This window comes from Pelophylax lessonae, assembly GCF_965119305.1.
Source record: "Pelophylax lessonae genome assembly, chromosome: 5".
Lineage (NCBI taxonomy): Eukaryota > Metazoa > Chordata > Amphibia > Anura > Ranidae > Pelophylax > Pelophylax lessonae.
The window spans coordinates 553,632,107-553,656,351 of NC_138772.1; the positions used below are offsets into that span (position 1 = coordinate 553,632,107).

Below are 24,245 nucleotides of genomic sequence, written 5' to 3' on the forward strand. Positions count from 1 at the left end.
AATGACGCAGAGTTCAGGGGTCAGAGGTAACAAAGAGTTCAGAGGTCAGAAATGACACAGAGTTCAGGGGTCAGAGGTAACGAGGAGTTCAGGGGTCAGAAATAAGTAACAAAGAGTTCAGGAGTAAGGAAGAGTTCAGAACTCAGGAATAAGTAATGAAGCATTCAGGGGTCAAGAGTAACACAGGGTTCAGGAGGGATGCAGAGTTCAGGGGTCAAGAATAAGTAATGCAGAGTTCAGGGGTCAGGAATAACGCAGAGTTCAGGGGTCAGGAATAAGGGACGCAGAATCCAGGGGTCAGGAGTGAAGTAGAGTTCGGGGGTCAAGAGTGACGCACAATTCGGGGGTCAGAAGTCATGCACAGTTCAGGGGTCAGGAATAACGCAGAGGTCGGGAGTGATGCAGAGATCAGGGGGTCAGGAGAGACGCAGACTTCAGGGGTCAGGAGTAAGAAAAGCAGAGTTCAGAGGTCAGAAGTAAGAAATGAAGGGTTCAGAAGTCAAGAATGACGCAGAGTTCAGGGGTCAGAGGTAACGAGGAGTTCAGGGGTCAGCAATAAGTAACAAAGAGTTCAGGAGTAAGGAAGAGTTCAGAACTCAGGAATAAGTAATGAAGCATTCAGGGGTCAGGAGTAACACAGGGTTCAGGAGGGATGCAGAGTTTAGGGGTCAAAAATAAGTAACACAGAGTTTAGAGGTCAGGAATGACGCAGAGTTTAGGAGTGACGCATGTTTAGGGGTCAGGAGTAATGCAGAGTTTAGGGGTCAGGTGTCACGCACAGTTCAGGAGTGAAGCAGAGATCAGAGGTCAGGAGTGACGCAGAGGTCAGGGGGTGAAGCGGAGGTCAGGGGTCAGAAGTGATGAAGAGGTCAGGGGTCACACAGAGGTCAGGGGTCACACAGAGGTCAGGGGTCATGTAGGGGTCATGAGTGATGCAGAGGTCAGGGGTGAGGCAGAGGTCAGGGGGTGAAGCGGAGGTCAGGGGTCATGCAGGGGTCACACAGTATTACCAATATAATGGCGCACACTTCCTCCGCCTCTCATGTATCAGAACTCCTCCTCCCTCCCTCTACCTCACCTGACCCCTCACACCTGAATGTGACGTAGGAGAGGGCGGGATATATATGGTGGGGGGGCGGGGTAGATGGGTGGCCGCTGATGTGGGAAGAAGTTCTCCCGATTGGGGGAGGGGAGGGTCAGGAGGACCCCCGATCTACCCGTCACCTCTCTACCGCCCCGCCCCCCTCACGTCATCTCTAGGTCTCCCTTCCCCCACCGTGTACACACTTTCTGGTCACCATGGTGACGGAGGCCGGAAGAAGGAGGGGACAATGGCTGCCTGTTTTGGTCCATCGCCTCGCCTTCCGCATTCCACCACGCCCACCAGGCGGCCCCTGGCGGCGGCTATTGGGTCGTAGGCGGGAGGAGGGGCGTGCCGGAGAAGGAAGTGCGTCCGGATCGGGGGCGGGGCCAGAGGGAGCGCAGTGACACAAGATGGTGGATGAGCTGGAGGAGCTGGAAGATCTGGTCCATGTCACTGTGGGCGATCTACCGAGCCGAGGATACGGGGTGATGGAGGAGATCCGCCGCCAGGGCAAACTCTGTGACGTCACCCTCAAGGTGAGACACGCCCCCTACTGGGGAGACCACTCACTGCCGGGGACTGGGAGTGACCCCGCCTCCTTTCATTCTGGCCCCGCCCCTCACCATACCGACCCCCCCCACTATACTGACCCCCCCCACTATACTGACCCCCCCACCATACCAACCCCCCACCACACTCACTCCCATCCCCCACTAGACTGACCCTCCCTACTATAGTGACCCCCCCCCACCATACTGACCCCCCCCCCCCACACACACACTAAGCTGCTCCTCTCCCCCCCACTATACTGACCCCCCTTACTAAACTGCTCCCCTCCCCTCCTCCAACCTTACTGACCCCCCCCCCCCACACACACAATATACTGCCCCTCCCCCCCCTCTACAGACTCTCCCCCCCCCCACTATTCTGCTCCTCTCCCTTATCTATACTCACCCCCCCCCCCCCCACTATACCGAACCCCCACTATATTGCTCCCCTCCTCCCCCTTTACTGACCCCCCCACCACCACACACTATACTGCCCCACTCTACGGACTCCCCTCCCCCCAACTATACTGATAACCCCCCCCCCCCCAACTATACTGACTCTATTCTTCTTACTATACTGTCCAACTGCCCCCCCCCCCACTATACTGCTCTCCCACCCCTCCAACTATACCGACTCCCCCCTCCCCCCCTATACTGCTCCTCTCCTTCCCCAACTATACTGACCCCCCCCCCCACTATTCTGCTCCTCTCCCCCCACTATATTCACCCACCCACTATACCAACTCCCCTCCCTCAACTATTTTGACCCCCACTATGCTGACCCCCCCCCAACTAAGCTGCTCCCCTACCCCCCCCCCCCACTATGCTGACCCCCCCTGTATACTGACTCCTCTTCCCCAACTTTACTGCTCTCCTCCCCCCTCTATACCAAGTCCCCCCCCAACTATACTGACTCCCCCCCCCCCCCAACTATTCTGCTCCTCTCCCTCCACTCTACTGACCCCCCTCCCTCAACTATTCTACTCCCCTGCCCCCAACTATACTGATTGACCTCCCCCCCACCATACTGACTCCTCTACCCCAACTATACTGACTCACCCCCCCCCCCCACTACACCATCTCCCTGTCCCCCACTATTCCACTCCTCTCCCCCACCTATACTGACCCCCCCTCCATTCTGCTACTTTCCCCCCTCTATACTGACTCCCCTCCCCCCACTATATTGCTATATTGACCCCACTATACTGCTCCCCCCCCCCACCAAATATACTGAACCCCCACTATACGGCTAACCCCCCCCCCCAAACTATACAGACCCACCCACTGTACTACTGCTCTTCTTCCCCCACTATACTGCTCCCCTCCACCAAATATACTCACCCCCCCCCCGCCTATACTGACTCCCAGCTCCCCCAACTATACTGCTATAATGAACCCCCCCCCCCCATTTTTCTTCTCCCCTCCCCCCAACTATACTGACTCCCAGCTCCCCCAACTTTACTGACCCCCCCCCCCTATTTTTCTTTTCCTCTCCCCCAGCTATACTAACCCCCCCCACTATAATTCTCCCTTCCCACTGACCCCCCCCCCACTATACTGACTACTTCTCCCCCAATTATATTGAGACCCCCCCCCCCCAGTATACTGCCTCCCTCCCCCAACTATACTGACCCCCCCCCCCCCCTTGGGACATTGCCACCACCGTGCACCCCTCTGATGTCGGGGGATGGAGTGTTATGGGCGGAGTTCCTCTCTCAGCAAGTTTCAGGTAGTCGGGTGTAATTATTCCTTGTCCTAGGCCAGGGGTGGGGGTGGGGATGGGGGCGGGGTGTGCATTGTATGGAGATGACACATTATGTCACATGACTCGCTGTCCTCACATCACCCCAAGGTGCCCGCCGGGAGGATGGAGCTCTGCCCAGGGGGCGTGGTATAGGTGGAGTTCTGGATGGGATTTATCATCTATCCCAGCCCTTCCCCCCACCTCAGTGCTGCTGATCTTCTGCAGCCTTTTTCAGCCACTTCCTGCACTCACTTCAGGCTGCTGATCATTGTGTGTCCCCTCAGCCACTTGTAGCCTTCCCCAGGGAGCGTGTGACACGGTGACAACACAGACAGGAGATCGGGAATCAGGTGTCACCCTATACCAGGAAGAATCTTCATGGCGGGATCACCAGGTGTGCAAACTTCACCCGAATTTCCTGGCCACTCACTCCCAACATCTTGCCTGCGGGAGGGCCCCCCTTCCTCCCTGCCAGCGGGGGCGTCCCCTCCCCCCCCCCTTCCCGCCCGCCTGTGGAGGCGTCCCCCCCTTCCTCTTCACCTGCCAGGAGTCCCCCCTCTTCCACCCCGCCTGCGGGGGCATCTCCCTCTTCCCCCTCCACCTGCCAGGAGTCCCCTCTTCCTCTCCGCCTGCGGGGGGCGCCCCCTCTTCCTCTCCGCCTGCGGGGGGCGCCCCCTCTTCCTCGCCGCCTGCGGGGGGCGCCCCCTCTTCCTCGCCGCCTGCGGGGGGCGCCCCCTCTTCCTCTCCGCCTGCGGGGGGCGCCCCCTCTTCCTCGCCGCCTGCGGGGGGCGCCCCCTCTTCCTCTCCGCCTGCGGGGGGCGCCCCCTCTTCCTCTCCGCCTGCGGGGGGCGCCCCCTCTTCCTCTCCGCCTGCGGGGGGCGTCCTCCTGCCCCTGATCCCCTTTTATCTACTATATTGGCCACACACTCTGTACATGATCCGTGTTCTGTCTATCCGATACAATGTCACTTTTAAAAAAAAAAAAAAAAAAGGTTGCTTCATTCCCATTATTCCAACTGAATGAGCGGCGGTTGCTATTGGTAATAGGGACTCCATGGGGTGCTCTGCCCCACCTCCCCCATCCTATAGGAGTTGTACATTCCGGGGTCCGGAGCCCCATAGAAGCGGAGGATGGGGGTCAGCTAAGGGCAGCCGGTGTGGAGTAAATGAGCTTCTGATGTGCGGCGCTTAGTGTGAGATCAGCAGCAAATCCCATCTGTCCTCTCCCTGCCCCCCTCCTCCTGTCCTCTCCCTGCCTGCCCCCCCCCCCCGTCCTCCTGTCCTCTCCCTGCCCCCCCTCCTGTCCTCTCCCTGCCCCCCCTCCTGTCCTCTCCCTGCCCCCCCATCCGCCTGTCCTCTCCCTGTCCCCCTCGTCCTCCTCCTGTCCTCTCCATGCCCCCCTCGTCCTCCTCCTGTCCTCTCCATGCCCCCCCCGTCCTCCTGTCCTCTCCATGCCCCCCCCCCCCCCCGCGTCCTCCTGTCCTCTCCCTGCCCCCCCCCCGTCCTCCTGTCCTCTCCCTGCCCCCCCCCGTCCTCCTGTCCTCTCCCTGCCCCCCCCACCCATCGTCCTGTCCTCTCCCTGCCCCCCTCCCCGTCCTCCTGTCCTCTCCTTGCCCCCCCCTCCTCCTGTCCTCTCCCTGCCCCCACTGCCCCCCTCCCTATCACTGACCGCAGGGCCAGCTTCACTTGCACACTGCTCTCCCTGCCCCCTCCCCCATCACTGACCGCAGGGCCAGCTTCACCCGCACACTGCTCTCTGCCCCCTCCCCCATCAATGACCGCAGAGCCAGCTTCAGCCGCACACTGCTCTCTGCCCCCTCCCCAATCACTGATCACAGAGCCAGCTTCACCCGCACACTGCTCTCCCTACACCCTCCCCCATTACTGACCACAGAGCCAGCTTCACCCGCACACCGCTCTTCACAGGCATTTTAAGCTTAGTTTAGACCTAGTGACATCCCTGAGTCTCTGTGCTTCTCTATGTAATGCAGGCAGATCATGGCTAGTGGGAGGGGACAGCAGGGGGCGGTACATAGCTTCCTGAAACCATCACATCACCCTGCCTCAGTCCTGATGTAAGCTAGGGGGAGGAGATATGCAAATATAAAAATGCCTTGATGGGTGGGCCAGTCTGAAGGAGTTGTTCCTAGGCAGACCTTGGTAACGCCCACATGTGATCCTGAGCCTCCATAATTGAAAGGGGTGGGGCAGAGACAACCAGGCTGGGGAAGAAAGGGCTAGATGATGCTGGAGGTTGGCTCTATCTATCTGACTGGCAGCAGCTTCTAACGCACGCTATGAGAAGATAGAAGATAACGATTTTGCCCTCGTAGTTTGTGTCACAGCTGACATGCGCTGGGTTTGGCACAAAGCAGATTATTGGGTAATTCCTGCTGATGAATTGGCAGACGCTCTGCCAACGCTGACACCATTAACCCTTCAATCTACTCCCTCCCCCCTCCTCCCTGGGATTTTCCATCCGCGGCTCCGGCATGGCTGAGGAGCTCTGCCCCGAGCCGTGGTGGAGTCTGTGCCACTTACTGTCAGCCAGGATGTCCTTACTGATCAGTCACACTCCCTCCCCCCACCGTCCAATCAGAATTTAGCCCCAAAGTCTTGTGGTGGAATTTTGAGATCTTTATCTGACGTTCTTTCTCCCGGTTACAGGTGGGGGAACACAAGTTTAGCGCCCATCGGATCGTGCTGGCGGCCTCCATCCCCTATTTCCACGCCATGTTCACCAATGACATGATGGAGTGCAAGCAAGACGAGATCGTCATGCAGGGGATGGACCCCAGGTGAGTACCACCCCCTAAGTGTCTACGCAATGTACTACTGTGTATCTATCTCCTCTCTGATCAGTGTTTATAAACAATGTTACTTTGTATCTCTCTATCTCCTCTCTGATCAATGTTTATAAACAATGTTACTTTGTATCTCTCTATCTCCTCTCTGATCAATGTTTATAAACAATGTTACTTTGTATCTCTTTATCTCCTGTCTGATCAATGTTTATAAACAATGTTACTTTGTATCTCTCTATCTCCTGTCTAATCAATGTTTATAAACAATGTTACTTTGTATCTCTCTATCTCCTGTCTGATCAATGTTTATAAACAATGTTACTTTGTATCTCTCTATCTCCTGTCTGATCAATGTTTATAAACAATGTTACTTTGTATCTCTATATCTCCTGTCTAATCAATGTTTATAAACAATGTTACTTTGTATCTCTCTATCTCCTGTCTAATCAATGTTTATAAACAATGTTACTTTGTATCTCTCTATCTCCTGTCTGATCAATGTTTATAAACAATGTTACTTTGTATCTCTCTATCTCCTGTCTAATCAATGTTTATAAACAATGTTACTTTGTATCTCTATATCTCCTGTCTAATCAATGTTTATAAACAATGTTACTTTGTATCTCTCTATCTCCTGTCTGATCAATGTTTATAAACAATGTTACTTTGTATCTCTCTATCTCCTCTCTGATCAATGTTTATAAACAATGTTACTTTGTATCTCTCTATCTCCTCTCTGATCAATGTTTATAAACAATGTTACTTTGTATCTTTCTATCTCCTCTCTGATCAATGTTTATAAACAATGTTACTTTGTATCTCTATCTCCCGTCTGATCAATATTTATAAAAAAAAAATTATTTTGTATCTCCCTATCTTCCAACATCTCTAATCCTTCCTTTTTTTTTTTTTTTTTTTTTTTTTTTGCTGCTACAGTGCTGTATTTACACAGCAACGTTGACTTCCACTTTAGCCGCTTTAAGACCGGCGGCGGGGGCACGCTGGATCACATAAATGCCATTAACAAAGCATTGGCACCCCCCCCCCCCCCTGTCCCTTCTACACTTCCCCCCCTCCAGGGATGTTTTTATTTCATTGTCATGAATTTACAACAGCGATGAAGTAAAATTAACCTTATTCAGGCACCATCCCTATAAAGAACACATGAAAGCAAACTATCCCCCCCCACAAAGGGAGATAAAAGAAAAAAAGGGACTTTAAATTTGCCTTAACCCAAAACAAAGAACAGGATATTAAAAAGATTGACATCTACACAACATCAATAAAACATGTGATACTCACAGGCCACTTTATTAGGTACACCCCTGTTCAATTGCTTGGTAACACAAATTGCTAATCAGCCAATCACATGGCAGCAACTCAATGCATTAAGGCATCTAGACGTGGTAAAGAAGACTTGCTGAAGTTCAAACCGAGCATCAGAATGGGGAAGAAAGGGGATTGAAGTGACTTTGTACGTGACATGTTTGGTGGTGGCAGAAGGGCTGCTCTGAGTATTTCTGAGATTTTCACACACAACCATCTCTCGGGTTTACAGAGAATGGTGGGAAAGAGAAAATATCCAGTGAGCGGCAGTTGTGTGGAGGAAAATGCCTTGTTGATGTCAGAGGAGAATGGGCAGACTGGTTCCAGATGATAGAAAGGCAACAGCAACTTGAATAACCACTCATTACAACCAAGGTATGCAGAATACCATCTCTGAATGCACAACACATCCAACCTTGAAGCAGATGGGCTACAGCACCAGAAGACCAACCCAGGTGCCACTCCTGTCAGCTAAGAACAGGAAACTGAGGCTACAATTGGCACAGGATCACCAAACTTGGACAATGGAAGATTGGAAAAACATTGCCTGGTCTGATGAGTCTGGATTTCAGCTGCGACATTCAGATGGTCGGGCCAGAATTGGGCGCATGGATCAACGGTTCAGGCTGGTGGTGGTGTAATGGTGTGGGGGGGGGGGGGTTTAATGGTTCAGGCTGGTGGTGGTGTGGGGGGGGGGGAGTGTAACAGTTCAGGCTGGTGGGGGGAGGAGGGGTAATGGTTCAGGCTGGTGGTGTAATTGTGTGGGGGGGTCTTGGCACACTTTGGGCCCCTTAGTATCGACTAAGCATGGTTGAAACGTCACGGTCTACCTGAGAATTGTTGCTGACCATGTCCATCCCTTTATGACTACAGTGTCCCCATCTTCTGATGGCTCCTTCCAGCAGGATAATGCACCATGTCACAAAGCTCCAATCATCTCACCACTGGTTTCTTCACCATGACAATGAGGTCACTGTCCTCCAATGGCCTCCACACTCACCAGATCCGGTCACTGTCCTCCGATGGCCTCCACACTCACCAGATCCAGTCACTGTCCTCCGATGGCCGCCACACTCACCAGATCCGGTCACTGTCCTCCAATGGTTTTCACACTCACCAGATCCGGTCACTGTCCTCCAATGGCCGCCACACTCGCCAGATCTGGTCACTGTCCTCCAATGGCCGCCACACTCGCCAGATCCGGTCACTGTCCTCCAATGGCAGCCACACTCACTAGATCCGGTCACTGTCCTCCAATGGTCTCCACACTGACCAGATCCAGTCATTGTCCTCCATTGGCCTCCACACTCACCAGATCCGGTCACTGTCCTCCAATGGTCTCCACACTCACCAGATCCAGTCACTGTCCTCCATTGGCCGCCATACTCACCAGATCCGGTCACTGTCCTCCAATGGCCTCCACACTCACATCTCATCCGGTAGAGCACCTTTGGGATGTGGTGGAATGGGAGATTGGCATCATGGATGTGCAGCTGACAAATCTGCAGCAACTGCGTGATGTCATCATGTCACTATGGAGGAAAATCTCTGAGGAACGTTTCCAATATCTTGTTGTATCTATACCATGAAGAATGAAGGCAAAAGGGGGTCCAACCCAGTACTAGCAAGGTGTACCTAATAAAGTGGCCAGTGAGGGTATATTTAAAAACATTGTATGCGGAGCTGTGTATCATATTATATCAGGCAGGCAAGAAAAATGTTACAATATAAGAAATATTGTTTGCTTCAGTCCAGGCGTAACAAAAGCAGGCGTAGAGGATCAGCGCATTTCGCTAATGCTGCTTCATCAGGATCCATTCTAACTAGTGATCGACCGATATAGTTTTTTTGTTGCAGATACCGATATTTTGGCCAATGCATATTGGTATCGGCTGATATTTTCGTACGTTTTAAAAAAATGTATCTTTTTTTCTTTTGACAGGTACTCTTGTGGAGGGATCTGGGAGTCTAAAAGACCCCAAACCCCTCCTCTGCACTTAAAAGCATTCAAAACGCCAGGTTTGGCTGTTTTTGAATGCTTGCATTTTTTAAATCTTGCCCTGAGTACCCGGAAGTGATATCATGACATCACTTCCGGGTTTTTGCATGGAGACCCGATCGGAGCTGAATGCGGCTTTGATCGGGTCTTCGGCGGCTGTGCAGGCTGGTTGCCCGGGTCTCCCGCTGGGACGGGAGACCCGGGCGATTGTGGGAGGGGGGAACTTCTCCCCTCCCGCTCCTTCTAATGACAGACGAGCGGCTTCTCAGCCACATTGGTTGTCATTACAAGACAGCTGACCGTCGGCTATGGACGCCGGTACCGGGGTGATGCCTCTAACTGCAGGGATCACTCCGGTACTACAAGCACTTTCCCGAAATATTGTCAATATCAGTCACCTTGGTTGCTGATTCCGATATATTGGGGGAAGTGCATATCGGCCCTCGATATATTGGCTTTGCCGATAATCGGTCGATCCCTAATTCTAACAGTAAGAAGCACACCAGCTGTCTATAGTAAAATACAATTAGAATACAATGTATCACAACCATATTGACAAATCAAAAATACAAGAAAATATATTACAAGGGGACAGTGGAGAGAATAAGGGCATGGGTCCTGAAGAAGCCGTATTAGCGAAACACGTTGATCCTGTACGCCTGCTTTTGTTACATCTGGACTGAAGCAAACTAATATTTCTTATATTGTAGCATTTTTCATACCTGTCTATTGATATGACACATGGCTCCACATATGATGTTTTTAGATACAGTGCCTTGCGAAAGTATTCAGCCCCCTTAAACTTTTCAACCTTTTGCCACATTTCAAACATAAAAACATAAAACTGTAATTTTTTGTGAAGAATCAACAACAAGTGGGACACAATCATGAAGTGGAACGAAATTTATTGGATATTTCAAACTTTTTTAACAAATAAAAAACTGAAAAATTGGGCGTGCAAAATTATTCAGCCCCCTTAAGTTAATACTTTGTAGCGCCACCTTTTGCTGCTATTACAGCTGTAAGTCGCTTGGGGTATGTCTCTATCAGTTTTTCACATCGAGAGACTCAAATTTTTGCCCATTCCTCCTTGCAAAACAGCTCGAGCTCAGTGAGGTTGGATGGAGAGCGTTTGTGAACAGCAGTTTTCAGTTCTTTCCACAGATTCTCGATTGGATTCAGGTCTGGACTTTGACTTGGCCATTCTAACACCTGGATATGTTTATTTGTGAACCATTCCATTGTAGATTTTGCTTTATGTTTTGGATCATTGTCTTGTTGGAAGACAAATCTCCGTCCCAGTCTCAGGTCTTTTGCAGACTCCATCAGGTTTTCTTCCAGAATGGTCCTGTATTTGGCTCCATCCATCTTCCCATCAATTTTAACCATCTTCCCTGTCCCTGCTGAAGAAAAGCAGGCCCAAACCATGATGCTGCCACCACCATGTGTGACAGTGGGGATGGTGTGTTCAGGGTGATGAGCTGTGTTGCTTTTACGCCAAACATAACGTTTTGCATTGTTGCCAAAAAGTTTGATTTTGGTTTCATCTGACCAGAGCCCCTTCTTCCACATGTTTGGTGTCTCCCAGGTGGCTTGTGGCAAACTTTAAACGACACTTTTTATGGATATCTTTAAGAAATGGCTTTCTTCTTGCCACTCTTCCATAAAGGCCAGATTAGTGCAGTATACGACTGATTGTTGTCCTATGGACAGAGTCTCCCACCTCAGCTGTAGATCTCTGCAGTTCATCCAGAGTGATCATGGGCCTCTTGGCTGCATCTCTGATCAGTCTTCTCCTTGTATGAGCTGAAAGTTTAGAGGGACGGCCAGGTCTTCCTAGATTTGCAGTGGTCTGATACTCCTTCCATTTCAATATTATCGCTTGCACAGTGCTCCTTGGGATGTTTAAAGCTTGGGAAATCTTTTTGTATCCAAATCTGGCTTTAAACTTCTCCACAACAGTATCTCGGACCTGCCTGGTGTGTTCCTTGTTCTTCATGATGCTCTCTGCGCTTTAAACGGACCTCTGAGACTATCACAGTGCAGGTGCATTTATACGGAGACTTGATTACACACAGGTGGATTCTATTTATCATCATTAGTCATTTAGGTCAACATTGGATCATTCAGAGATCCTCACTGAACTTCTGGAGAGAGTTTGCTGCACTGAAAGTAAAGGGGCTGAGTAATTTTGCACGCCCAATTTTTCAGTTTTTTGATTTGTTAACAAAGTTTGAAATATCCAATAAATTTCGTTCCACTTCATGATTGTGTCCCACTTGTTGATTCTTCACAAAAAATTACAGTTTTATATCTTTATGTTTGAAGCCTGAAATGTGGCAAAAGGTCAAAGTTCAAGGGGGCCGAATACTTTCGCAAGGCACTGTATATTTGCGTATTATGTGTTTTTTTTATTGATGTTTGTAGTACAGATGTAGATCTTTTTAATATCCTGTTCTTTGTTTTTGGTTATGGCACATTTTAAAGTCCCTTTTTATGCTCTTCCCTCCCCTGGGGGGGGATAATTTTGCTTTTTTATGTATTCTTAAATCATTTTTCTCCTCCAGCGTTTTAGAGCTTCAAGCTCCAAAACGCTGAGGTGTGAATGGGGCCTTAAATTGCTGGAGAACGGAGTCAGCTGGCTGGTCGGTGCTAGGATGGTGGAGTGTGCTGGAGTCTGGGGTGGTGCTCGGTGCAGCCTGGCCTGGTATTCTCCACATACTCACCTGTGCATTGTGTGCACACATGATCCTGTCTTGCTTTTCTAGTGTCTTTGGCCGGCTTATTGCTAAAGATTTGGGATCTCGACCTTCTGATCTGTGATACTGTTTTTAATGACTGAGCCATTAAATATAATTTTGGAATCCTCAATGATGACCCCTCTTCTCTCTTTGCAGCGCTCTGGAAGCTCTGATAAACTTTGCGTATAACGGGCACCTGGCCATAGACCAGCAGAACGTCCAGTCTCTCCTGATGGGCGCCAGCTTCCTGCAGCTGCAGAACATAAAGGACGCCTGCTGCTCCTTCCTGAAGGAGAGGTGAGTCACAACCGGCGAGATCTTTGCACTCTGGTCAGCACTCACATAAACAACAGATATAATGAGCTCTGAATGATCCGGGGGGGTTAGCGGTCCCGAGCTCAGTGCACCATCCATGTGGGGAAACAGGACATCCTTCTGCCTAGGGATGTGTGCTCAGCCATCAGATTCTAGGAAGTAGGTATGGGTGGTAGACTTATTATAGGATGGTAAAGGGAATCCATAGAAGGTGCAACCCAATAGGTCATGGGGAGGTGGGCCAGAAGGAACCAAGACTCTTCCAGTGAATCCATAGAAGGTGCAACCCAATAGGTCATTGTGAGGTAAGCCAAAAGGAACCAAGAAGCCTCCAGTGATTCCGTACAAGGTGTAACCCAATGAGTCATGGGGAGGTGGACCAAAATGAACCACAAAGCCTCCAATGAACCCATGTACAGCACAGTTGAGACTCTTTAAAAACAGGTGGTATCTGTAAGTCTTCCATCAGTAAGCCCAAAAACACCAAAGTTACTTCTGATTTCACAAGTCCTCCTCCAGGACAGCTTATGAGTGAGAGGCCCTGCCCATAACATAGGAACTAACATAGGAAATGCATTATCCTCATTTTAAAAAATAGCTGGTATCTGTAAGTCTTCCGTGAGCCCAGAAAAACCAAGGTTGGAAGGGGGGGTACGCTATCCATGTGGAGAACAGGACATCTTCTGCCTAGGGGTGTGTGTTCACCCATCAGATTCCAGTAAGTAGGAATAGGTGGTAGACTCGCTATAGGTTGGTAAAGTGAATCCATAGAAGGTGTAACCCAATAGGTCATTGTGAGGTGGGCCAAAAGGAACCAAGAAGGTGTAACCCAATAGGTCATGGGAAGCTTGGCCAGAACGAACCAAGACGCCTCCAGTGAATCCATAGAAGGTGTAACCCAATAGGTCATGGGAAGCTTGGCCAGAACGAACCAAGACGCCTCCAGTGAATCCATAGAAGGTGTAACCCAATAGGTCAATGTGAGGTAGGCCAAAAGGAACCAAGAAGCCTCCAGTAAATCCATAGAAGGTGTAACCCAATAGGTCATGAGGAGGTGGACCAAAAGGAACCAAGAATCCTCCGGTGAATCCATAGGTTTAACCCAATAGGTCATGGGGAGGTGGGCCAGAAGGAACCAAAACGCCTCCAGTGAATCCATAGAAGGTGTAACCCAAGAAGGTCATTGTGAAGTAGGCCAAAAGGAACCAAGAAGCCTCCAGTGAATCCATACAAGGTATAACCCAATGGGTCATGGGGAGGTGGGCCAAAATGAACCACAAAGCCTTCTTCCATCAGTAAGTCCAAAAACACCAAAGTTACTTCTAAATTCCCAAGTCCTCCTCAAGGACAGCTTATGAGTGAGCGGCCCTGCCCACCTAACATAGGAAATGCATTATCCACATTTTAAAAAAACAGCTGGTATCTGTAAGTCTTTAATCAGCCCAGAAACACCAAAGTTGGAGGGGGGGGGGGGGGTAGTTGTCGTTCCAGAGCTGAGTGCGCCATCCATGTGGGAGAACAGGACATCTTCTGCCTAGGGATGTGTGTTCCCCCATCAGATTCCAGTAAGTAGGGATAGGTGGTAGACTCGCTATAGGATGGTAAAGCGAATCCATAGAAGGTGTAATCCAATAGGTCATTGTGAGGTGGGCCAAAAGGAACCAAGAATCCTCCAGTGAGTCCATAGGTGTAACCCAATGGGTCATGGGGAGGTGGGCCAGAAGAAACCAAGATGCCGCCAGTGAATCCATAGAAGGTGTAACCCAATGGGTCATGGAAAGGTGGACCAAAAGGAACCAAGAAGCCTCCAGTGAACTAATAGAAGGTGTAACCCAATGGGTCATTGGAGGGTGGGCCAAAAGAAACCAAGAAGCCTCCAGTGAACTAATAAAAAGGTGTAACCCAATGGGTCATTGGAGGGTGGGCCAAAAGAAACCAAGAAGCCTCCAATGAACCCATGTAGAGCGCAGTTGAGACTTTTTAAAAACAGGTGGTATCTGTAAGTCTTCCATCAGAAAGCCCAAAAGCACCAAAGTTACTTCTGATTTCCCAAGTCATCCTCCAGGACAGCTTATGAGTGAGAGGCCCTGCCCACCTAACATGGGAAATGCATTATCACCACATCAATTAAAAGCACTCAGCCACCTCAGTTGTAGTATGTGTTAATAAAGTGTTGCACTACACAAACAAAAAACACAGCCTACAAATAACAAAAAGAAATCAAACAAGTATAAATGTGAAATGATATAAGAATGCCTATTGGTGAGTAGTCCCCATGAAAAACAGCCCACAAAGTGACAATATCCAAAACTATCCTCAATATAGGTAAGTGATCAAGGATCCCCCACCACCACTTCCTGGGAAGAACCACCACCTTGGAGATACAGTAATAAGCTTACCAAAATATGATGACCCTCTAACTAAAGGGAGGTCAATAAAGGCTCATGAAAAAAACATCAGGGACATATCCCTTCCACTGGTGGTGTTGCAAACATCCTCAATGAATATCCTGTATATCCTCCTCATCTCACCCTCCAACCAGCGCTGGAGGACATAGGAGAAACCAACATACCGCACAGCATAAAACCCTTTGAAACCGTTTATTAATCCTTAAAAATGCTCTCGCAATGTATAAAACCAGTTTGCGCAATAAGGACAGCTTTCAGCTGGCATGTATGGGGTTTTTACAGTCCCTTCCGATTTACGTAATGACGTCAGCACGCCGCTCCGCCCTACGCGTTTTGTCACAAATTACTTCTTCTGGGGTACACAGTTGTAGTGTTTTCTCCAACCTAACAGGTGCATTGTACTGTCTGTTGGCTTACCCTATCGGGCCTTAGTGCCATTTGCAGAGGCTGCCCAGGTTACGATCCCCCAGGCCCTAGGAGAAGTGAACCTGGAGGGGACCTGTAACTGGATAATTTCCTGCCAGGATTCTCTCAATGTAGGGACCCTCTCTCCCTCTTCTTTGTTTTTTTTTTGTTTTTTTTTGTTTTTTTTTTTTTGTCCCTAGGTTACTTCTCTATATTGGGGGAGAAGCAACTTTCTTTAGATGATGGTTTTAGTTGAACCTTTCCTGGTGCTCACGTGTGCTTCTGTCTTGCCTGAGATGGCAGAGGTGGTGGGTAATGCTTCTTTCTCCCTGGAAGCAATAGGCACAGGAGGACCTTCAGTAAAATCCCAGGCTGTGGGTTACTGGGGGTAGCTGTATATCCAGCCTAACCCTTATAGAGCCATTTATTCATGTATACACATATAAAACATGTATAGTTCTGCTCCCTGCCCCTTTACAAATCACCTACTGTAACATTTCAAATGATACTTGCCTTACCCCCGTCTTCCATGGTGCTGGGCAGGATTCAGGGGAAATGTTTGGGGAACGCAGAGCAGGTAAAATCTCCTTTTGAGAAGACACTCCATTTCAATGCAAGAACCTATTCTGTGAGATTTTGGCTGCTCTGTATTGGCCAGGATCCTTCCTGGAAGACGTGGTGCCAGAAGAGGCAAGTATAGGCTAAACTTTTTATTCTGGTGAGAGTTGAGCCAGTTATAGACTGGAGCTATCCCAGGGAGCACTGGGGCTTGAGAATGTCCACCAAACACTTCAATATATACAAATGGGGGCTTATGATAGCGGCTGTGGGCGGTTGATGCAGCATGCAGTGTCTGATTGAACACCTATGACTCCTGGTCCATTGAACGACAGTGATAATGGTGGTGTAGCTCTCAGTCCACCTGTTCCTGGCCCATTGGCTGACAGTGATAATGGTGGTGTAGCTCTGAGCCCACCTATGACTACTGGCCCATTGGCTGACAGTGATAATGGCTGTATAGCTCTAAGACTACCAGCTTGTTGGCTGACCGTAATAATGGTGGTGTAGCCCTGAGCCCACCTATGACTCCTGGCCAATTGGCTGACTGATAATGGTGGTGTAGATCTGAGCCCAGCTATGACTACTGGCCTGTTGGCTGATATTGATAATGGCTGTGTAGCTCTGGGCCCAGTTATGACTACTAGCCCATTGGCTGACAGTGATAATGGCTGTATAGCTCTAAGACTACCAGCTTGTTGGCTGACCATAATAATGGTGGTGTAGCCCTGAGCCCACCTGTGACTCCTGGCCAATTGGCTGACTGATAATGGCAGTGTAGCTCTGAGCTCACCTATGACTGCTAACCAATTGGCTGACAGTGATAATGGTGGTGTAGCTCTGAGCCCAGCTATGACTACTGGCCCATTGGCTGACAGTGATAATGGCTGTATAGCTCTAAGACTACCAGCTTGTTGGCTGACCATAATAATGGTGGTGTAGCCCTGAGCCCACCTGTGACTCCTGGCCAATTGGCTGACTGATAATGGCAGTGTAGCTCTGAGCTCACCTATGACTGCTAACCAATTGGCTGACAGTGATAATGGTGGTGTAGCTCTGAGCCCAGCCATGACTACTGGCCCATTGGCTGACATTGATAATGGCTGTGTAGCTCTGGGCCCAGTTATGACTACTAGCCCATTGGCTGACGACGATAATGGTGGCGTAGCTCTGAGCCATCCTATAACTCCTGGTCCATTGGCCGACAGTGATAATGGTGGTGTAGCTCTGAGCCCAAGACTACTGGCCCTTTGGCTGATATTGATAATGGCTGTGTAGCTCTGGGCCCAGTTATGACTACTAGCCCATTGGCTGACGACGATAATGGTGGCATAGCTCTGAGCCCACCTATGACTCCTGGTCCATTGGCCGACAGTGATAATGGTGGTGTAGCTCTGAGCCCAGCTATGACTACTGGCCCATTGGCTGACAGTGATAATGGCTGTATAGCTCTAAGACTACCAGCTTGTTGGCTGACCATAATAATGGTGGTGTAGCCCTGAGCCCACCTGTGACTCCTGGCCAATTGGCTGACTGATAATGGCAGTGTAGCTCTGAGCTCACCTATGACTGCTAACCAATTGGCTGACAGTGATAATGGTGGTGTAGCTCTGAGCCCAGCCATGACTACTGGCCCATTGGCTGACATTGATAATGGCTGTGTAGCTCTGGGCCCAGTTATGACTACTAGCCCATTGGCTGACGACGATAATGGTGGCATAGCTCTGAGCCCACCTATGACTCCTGGTCCATTGGCCGACAGTGATAATGGTGGTGTAGCTCTGAGCCCAGCTATGACTCCTGGTCCATTGACCGACAGTGATAATGGTGGTGCAGCTCTGAGCCCAGCTATGACTACTGGCCCATTGGCTGACATTGATAATGGCTTCGTAGCTCTGGGCCCAGTTATGACTACTAGCCCATTGGCTGATGACGATAATAGTGGTGTAGCTCTGGGCCCACTTATGACTTCTGGTCAATTGACTGATGTGATAATGGCGGTGTAGTTGAGCCCACCCATGACTCCTGGCCCATTGGTTGACAATGATAATGACGATGTAGCTCTGAGCCTTTTCCATGTTCTTACACTTATTGTGTTTCTTCTCTTTAGATTGCACCCGAAGAATTGCCTGGGAGTGCGGCAGTTTGCAGAGACTATGATGTGCGCAGTGCTGTACGACGCTGCCAACCGCTTCATCCACGAGCACTTTGTGGAGGTGTCCATGTCGGAGGAGTTCCTGGCACTGCCCTTTGATGAAGTCCTGGAGCTGGTCTCCCGGGATGAGCTGAATGTGAAGGTGGAGGAGCAGGTACGTGTCTACAGAGAATGAGGACGGGTTCATTCATCATCCTGTCCAATTACATTGGTCCCCCTGTTTTATAACACATAAATGTAAGCAGATATGGATTATGACCTTCTCTTACATCTCTCTGCTCTTTCGGTAGGTGTTTGAAGCTGCGTTGGCGTGGATTCGCTACGACCGGGAGCAGCGAGAAGTCTTCCTCCCGGAACTGCTGACTAAAGTCCGCCTGCCACTCTGTCGCCCCCAGTTCCTCACCGACCGCGTGCAGCAGGATGATCTGGTGCGCTGCTGTCATAAATGCCGGTAAGTGTAACCGCAACACAGGGGGAGGTGTTCTGTAGTTCCAGCTTTGTTAGCCATAACACTGCAGAGTACACAAGGTAGCTCTGGATTTCTGGCAGGATCAACAGGTAGTTTTTGTATTTGCTGACCAGATCTAAGAAAAATAAAACATTCACTGGTATATTTAATATTAGTGTCTCCATACCTCTTCACCAGTTCCCGCCCAGCCTGTTGAGACATGACGGCCGCCTGGGACAGTCGTTGTTCTGGTTTGACGTCCTCACGGAACACTCCTCGCGCGTGCCCCACGGACCGCACTGTGGCGCATTCTGTCACCAGCTGTGTCTGATCTCTGACCAATCACAGCAGGTCACATGACCACTGTAAACCATGGATGGCTTCCTTTCATTGTGTACAATTGTGTCGCTAGCTGTGATTGGTCGCAGTGATCACATGGTACAGACAGGGCCAATCACAGCCTATCTGTACCATGTGATTAACTGCGGCTAATCACAACAAGACACACTAAATAAGTATATTTCATTTAGTATAAATGGTTGCTTATAACTCAAATTCACTGGTATAAGCAATTATGTGTGTGTGTGTGTGTGTGTGTATGTATTATAAAAAAAATCCTGATCACTTTCCCAGAGTTGTACAAAAACAAAATCGTAAAAAAAGGAATAAAAATTTAATTAATATTTTTTTTTTTTTTTTCAATTTTTATTGTATTTTATTGCATTTTTTTTAACACACTGCACCAGTGCAGTACAGCGTCATCATATAACTGGTGTAGCAGTGACCAGGGACACTAACTGGTGACAGTATGTAAAAAATAATTAAACATTTTTTTTTTCATTTTTTTTTTTTTTTTTTTCCAAATGTGTTTATTTATTTATTTTTTTAGCAAAAAATAAAAAACCCAGGTGGTGATTAAATGCCACCAAAAGGAAGCTTTACTTGTATGATAAAAAGGTAATTTGGGTACTTTGTTGCATGACCGCGCAATTGTCATTGAAAGTGTGACAGCGCTGAAAGCTGAAAATGTGGCCTGGGCAGGTGGAGGGTTAAAGCGCCTGGTATTGAAGTGGTTAAATTCCCCAAATTTCTGACCTTTTTTGGCTATAAGGTTAGGAACGTCTGCTTTTATGTCTATCCAGTATAAATCTGACCATTTGTATCCAGGGATGCACTGGCCTGCCGGGATACCGGGAAATTTCCCGGTAGGGCGGCAAGTCCCCCTGCCCTGGGGCTGCTAATACCTGTAAAAAAAAAAAAAAAAATGGCCACGGCCAGCCCGACATGCCCACTGTGCATGCGCCACCATCGCTCGGGAAAGCCCGTACACGTTCGGCTATCCCCAGGCAGACGGCACATGCTCAGTGACATGTTGGCGCTCGGCGGCGCCATTTGTAAATGTAAGGCGCCTCACCAAAAGGTAAGTGAGACTCCTCAGGAGATGCAGTGCTGCGGGCATGGTACAGGAGATTCTCCTGTACCATGCCCGCAGCCCTGCATTCTCCTGTACCATGCCCGCAGCGCTGCATCTCCTGTACCATGCCCGCAGCGCTGCATCTCCTGTACCATGCCCGCAGCGCTGCATCTCCTGTACCATGCCCGCAGCGCTGCATCTCCTGTACCATGCCCGCAGCGCTGCATCTCCTGTACCATGTCTGCAGCCCCTGCATCTCCTGTACCATGTCTGCAGCCCCTGCATCTCCTGTACCATGCCCGCAGCCCCTGACATGTCCTCCTGTGCCATGCCCGCAGCCTCTGACATGTCCTCCTGTGCCATGCCGGCAGCCTCTGACATGTCCTTCTGTGCCATGCCCGTAGCCTCTGATATGTCCTCCTGTGCCACGCCCGTAGCCTCTGACATGTCCTCCTGCGCCATGGCCAGAGCCCCTGTATCTCCTGCGCCATGGCCAGAGCCCCTGCATCTCCTGTATCATGCTCAGAGCCCCTGCATTTCCTGTACCATGTCCGCATCTCCTGTACCATGCCCACACAACCTATGACCACCTCCTGTACCATGTCCTCACTTTTAACCGGAATTTGCTCATAATATATAATATATATATCTATCCCTATATGCTTTCATACCTGTCTTATCTATATATAATACAGTCTTCAAATGTGCTTTAAAATGCATGGTTTTCCCTTTTATGAACAAGACAATAATGGCGTTATGCTGTTGGGCCGGTATAATAATGCTATGGGGCTGGTATGAAATTATTTCCAGGGCTGAATTTTATTCCCAGTCCGGCCCTGTTTGTACCAAAATGACTTCTATCCACTAGGACTGGTCAGACGTATGTAGGATGACAGTTGTATGACGAGCTTCTGGTATGTTTTAGGGATCTCGTGGATGAAGCGAAGGATTACCACCTGATGCCGGAGCGCAGACCTCATCTACTAGCGTTTAAAACTCGTCCACGGTGTTGCACATCGATCGCCGGTCTGATCTACGCTGTGGGAGGGCTGAACTCAGCAGGTACCTTGTATTCCTGAATATTAATTGCTGTAAGATTCAGTAATTGGTATCTGTGAGAATGCTGGGCTTGGCTTCGACTGTAGACCTATTCCTAGCTGGAGTATGGTGCACTGTGCACTCCTCACCAGTAGGGGGCCGGGGCAACTAATCTGTTCCAGACTGTAAGGAAACGAAAGTTCATGATCAACGCATCTGTTACATGGCCATACATATGCAGACATCCCTCCCAATGTTGGAGTTCAGATGTCTCCACTGAAGGGTCCTGGTAATACTCCATCAAACAACAACATTTCTGACAATTGTGCTCTTCCAACCTTGTGGTAACCATTTGGTGAAGATTCTTTTATATATTGCCAGAGATGAGAAATGTTAAGAGCACCACATCCCTAAATAACAGTAAATACAATAGGAGGGGCAAAGTGGGACTTTAAAGGTGCAATTGATGGAGAAAAATCTTGATTCTGCTTAAAAATCACATTTTATTTTTGCATGAAGGACTAAGGACATGACAAACAATGATTTAAAAAGGTAAAAACACAAGAAAGCACTCGATTAAGTCAACTCTACGTTTCGCCATCTTCACAATAGCTTCTTCAGGAGTTTGATAGACATTTCTTGAGAATGAACATTCTAAATTTACAAAAGAAAAGAAATGAGAATAACAAGACAAAAAAAAGCAAAAAAGTAAGCAAAAGGGCATATATCAATGGTCCGATATTGAATGCCCAAAAAATCTTTAATTTCAATAAATATGACATTGAAGCATAAGCAAAATGTACCTTAGGAAAACTGGACCCTTAATTGCCGGGGATAGCAATGACATGGATACAGGGACAGGGGTGGGTGGAAAGGAGGAAGGCAGAGAAACCTGACCCTTAACGTTGACCCATAGAGGAGATGCGAGCCAAGCCAAAAGTGATGCAAAGAAGGACTGCGGCTACAATGTGGGGAAACAATTTACATGAGTTTCATAAGAGGCATAAATAATGAAACAAATAATTAATTTCAGATTTTGGACTGGTAAGGCATTTACCCTTTAATTCAAAACTTGAAGGAAAGATACACTTGGAAAGGCCTTATTGATGATCATATAGGAATTTGGTGAAGACCCTTTTCTGTTCCACCATGACTGCCCCTGTGTACAAAGCCAGCTCCATAGAGACATGGATGAGCAGTTTAGTGAGAAGGAGCTCCAGTGTCCTGTGCAGAGCCCTGACCTCAACCCTACTAAACACCTTTGGGGTGAATAAGATTGGTTCAGCAAAGGACAATCCTCTGGGTCCCTGGTTCTTCTGGGTCCCTCGCTCTTTCCCGTCCCCGGTCCCTCCACTTTTCCCATCATCAGTACCTGACATCAGTAGTAGAAGAGCCATTTCAGTAAAATACAAATACTGGCACCAACATCCCATAAATATTTTACATAAAGGAAGGGTGGGAGACTAGTTCCCCCAACCAGCAAGTCTCCAAAGGAATGAAATGGGACTTTCTGGGTACCTTTTTTAAGCGTGTAACTAGGGAAACCCTGCACACATGGATGGTACCCTGGTGCACAGCCGATGTGGTGGGCACCGATCTCCCGGCTTGGCTTTTCAGCCCTCCTTTCCTTCCTCCCTCCCTCCCTCCCTCCCTCCCTCCCTCCCTCCCTTCCTTCCTCCCTCCCTCCCTTCCTTCCTCCCTCCCTCCCTCCCTTCCTTCCTCCCTCCCTCCCTTCCTTCCTCCCTCCCTCCCTCCCTCCCTCCCTCCCTCCCTCCCTCCTTTCCTTCCTTCCCTCCCTCCTTCTTTCCTTCCCTCCTTCTTTCCTTCCCTCCTTCTTTCCTTCCTCCCTCCCTTTCCTTCCCTCCCTCCCTCCCTCCCTCCCTCCTTTCCTTGCCTCCCTCCTTCCTTCCCCTCCTCCTTTCCTTCCTTTCCCTCCCTCCTTTCCTTCCCTCCCTCCTTTCCTTCCTCCCTCCTTTCCTTCCCTCCCTCCTTTCCTTCCTCCCCCCCTTTCCTTCCCTCCCTCCTTTCCTTCCCTCCCTCCTCCTTTCCTTCCCCTCCCTCCCTCCCTCCTTTCCTTACCTCCCTCCCTCCCTCCCTCCTTTCCTTACCTCCCTCCCTCCCTCCTTTCCTTACCTCCCTCTCCCTCCCTCCTTTCCTTACCTCCCTCCTTTCCTTACCTCCCTCTCTCCTTTCCTCCCTCCCTCCTTTCCTTTCCTTTCCTTTCCTTTCCTTCCTTACCTTCCTCCTTTCCTTTCCTTTCCTTCCTTCCCTTCCTCCTTTCCTTTCCTTCCTTCCTTCCTTTCCTCCTTTCCTTTCTTCCCTTCTCCTTTCCTTTCCTTCCTTCCTTCCTCCTTTCCTTTCCTTTCCTCCTTTCATTCCCTTCCTCCTTTCCTTTCCTTCCTTCCCTTCCTTTCCTCCTTCCCTCCCTCCCTCCTTTCCTTCTCTCCTTTCCTTCCCTCCCTCCCTCCCCTCTCTCCTTTCCTTCCCTCCCTCCCCTCTCTCCTTTCCTTTCCTTCCTCCCTCCCCTCTCTCCTTTCCTGTCCTTCTTTCCTTTCCTTTCCTTTCCTTTCCTTTCCTTCCTCCCTCCCCTCTCTCCTTTCCTTTCCTTCCCTTCCTCCCTCCCCTCTCTCCTTTCCTTCCCTTCCTCCCTCCCCTCCCTCCTTTCCCTCCCTCCTTCCCTCCCTCCTTTCCTTCCCTCCCTCATTTCCTTCCCTCCTCCTTTCCCTTCCCTCCCTCCTTTCCTTCCCTCCCTCCTTTCCTTCCCTCCCTCCTTTCCTTTCCTTCCTCCTTTCCTCCTTTCCCTCCCTCCCCTCTCTCCTTTCCTTCCCTCCCTCCCTCCCTCTCTCCTTTCCTTTCCTCCCTCCCTCCCCTCTCTCCTTTCCTTTCCTTCCTCCCTCCCCTCTCTCCTTTCCTTCCCTCTCTCCTTTCTTTCCTTCCCTCCCTCCTTTCCTTTCTTCCTCCTTTCCTTTCCTTCCTTTCCTTCCTCCTTTCCTTTCTTCCTTTCCTTCCTCCTTCCTTTCCTTCCTTCCCTTCCTCCTTTCCTTCCTTCCCTTCCTCCTTTCCTTCCTTCCCTTCCTCCTTTCCTTCCTTCCCTTCCTCCTTTCCTTCTTCCCTTCCTTCCTTCCTTCCTTCCTTTCCTCCTTCCCTCCCTCCCTCCCTCCCTTGCCTCTCTCCTTTCCTTTCCTTTCCTTTCCTTTCCTTTCTTTCCTTTCCTTTCTTTCCTTTCCTTTCTTTCCTTTCCTTTCCTTTCCTTATCCT

At 49.5% G+C, this 24,245-nt stretch overlaps 1 protein-coding gene across 1 annotated transcript in view; it reads left to right on the top strand.

Moving 5' to 3' along the window:
- The first annotated feature begins 1,452 nt into the window (after window positions 1-1,452).
- The window catches only part of KLHL18 (kelch like family member 18), a 25,556-nt gene continuing 2,763 nt past the window's right edge, over window positions 1,453-24,245 (top strand). Inside the window, exons 1-6 of the mRNA XM_082259039.1 lie at window positions 1,453-1,620; window positions 6,044-6,174; window positions 12,403-12,543; window positions 18,043-18,241; window positions 18,378-18,538; window positions 20,875-21,011. Of these exons, the coding sequence (XP_082115165.1) occupies window positions 1,495-1,620; window positions 6,044-6,174; window positions 12,403-12,543; window positions 18,043-18,241; window positions 18,378-18,538; window positions 20,875-21,011 (895 nt within the window). The 5' untranslated portion in view covers window positions 1,453-1,494. The remainder of the gene's footprint in view (window positions 1,621-6,043; window positions 6,175-12,402; window positions 12,544-18,042; window positions 18,242-18,377; window positions 18,539-20,874; window positions 21,012-24,245) is intronic.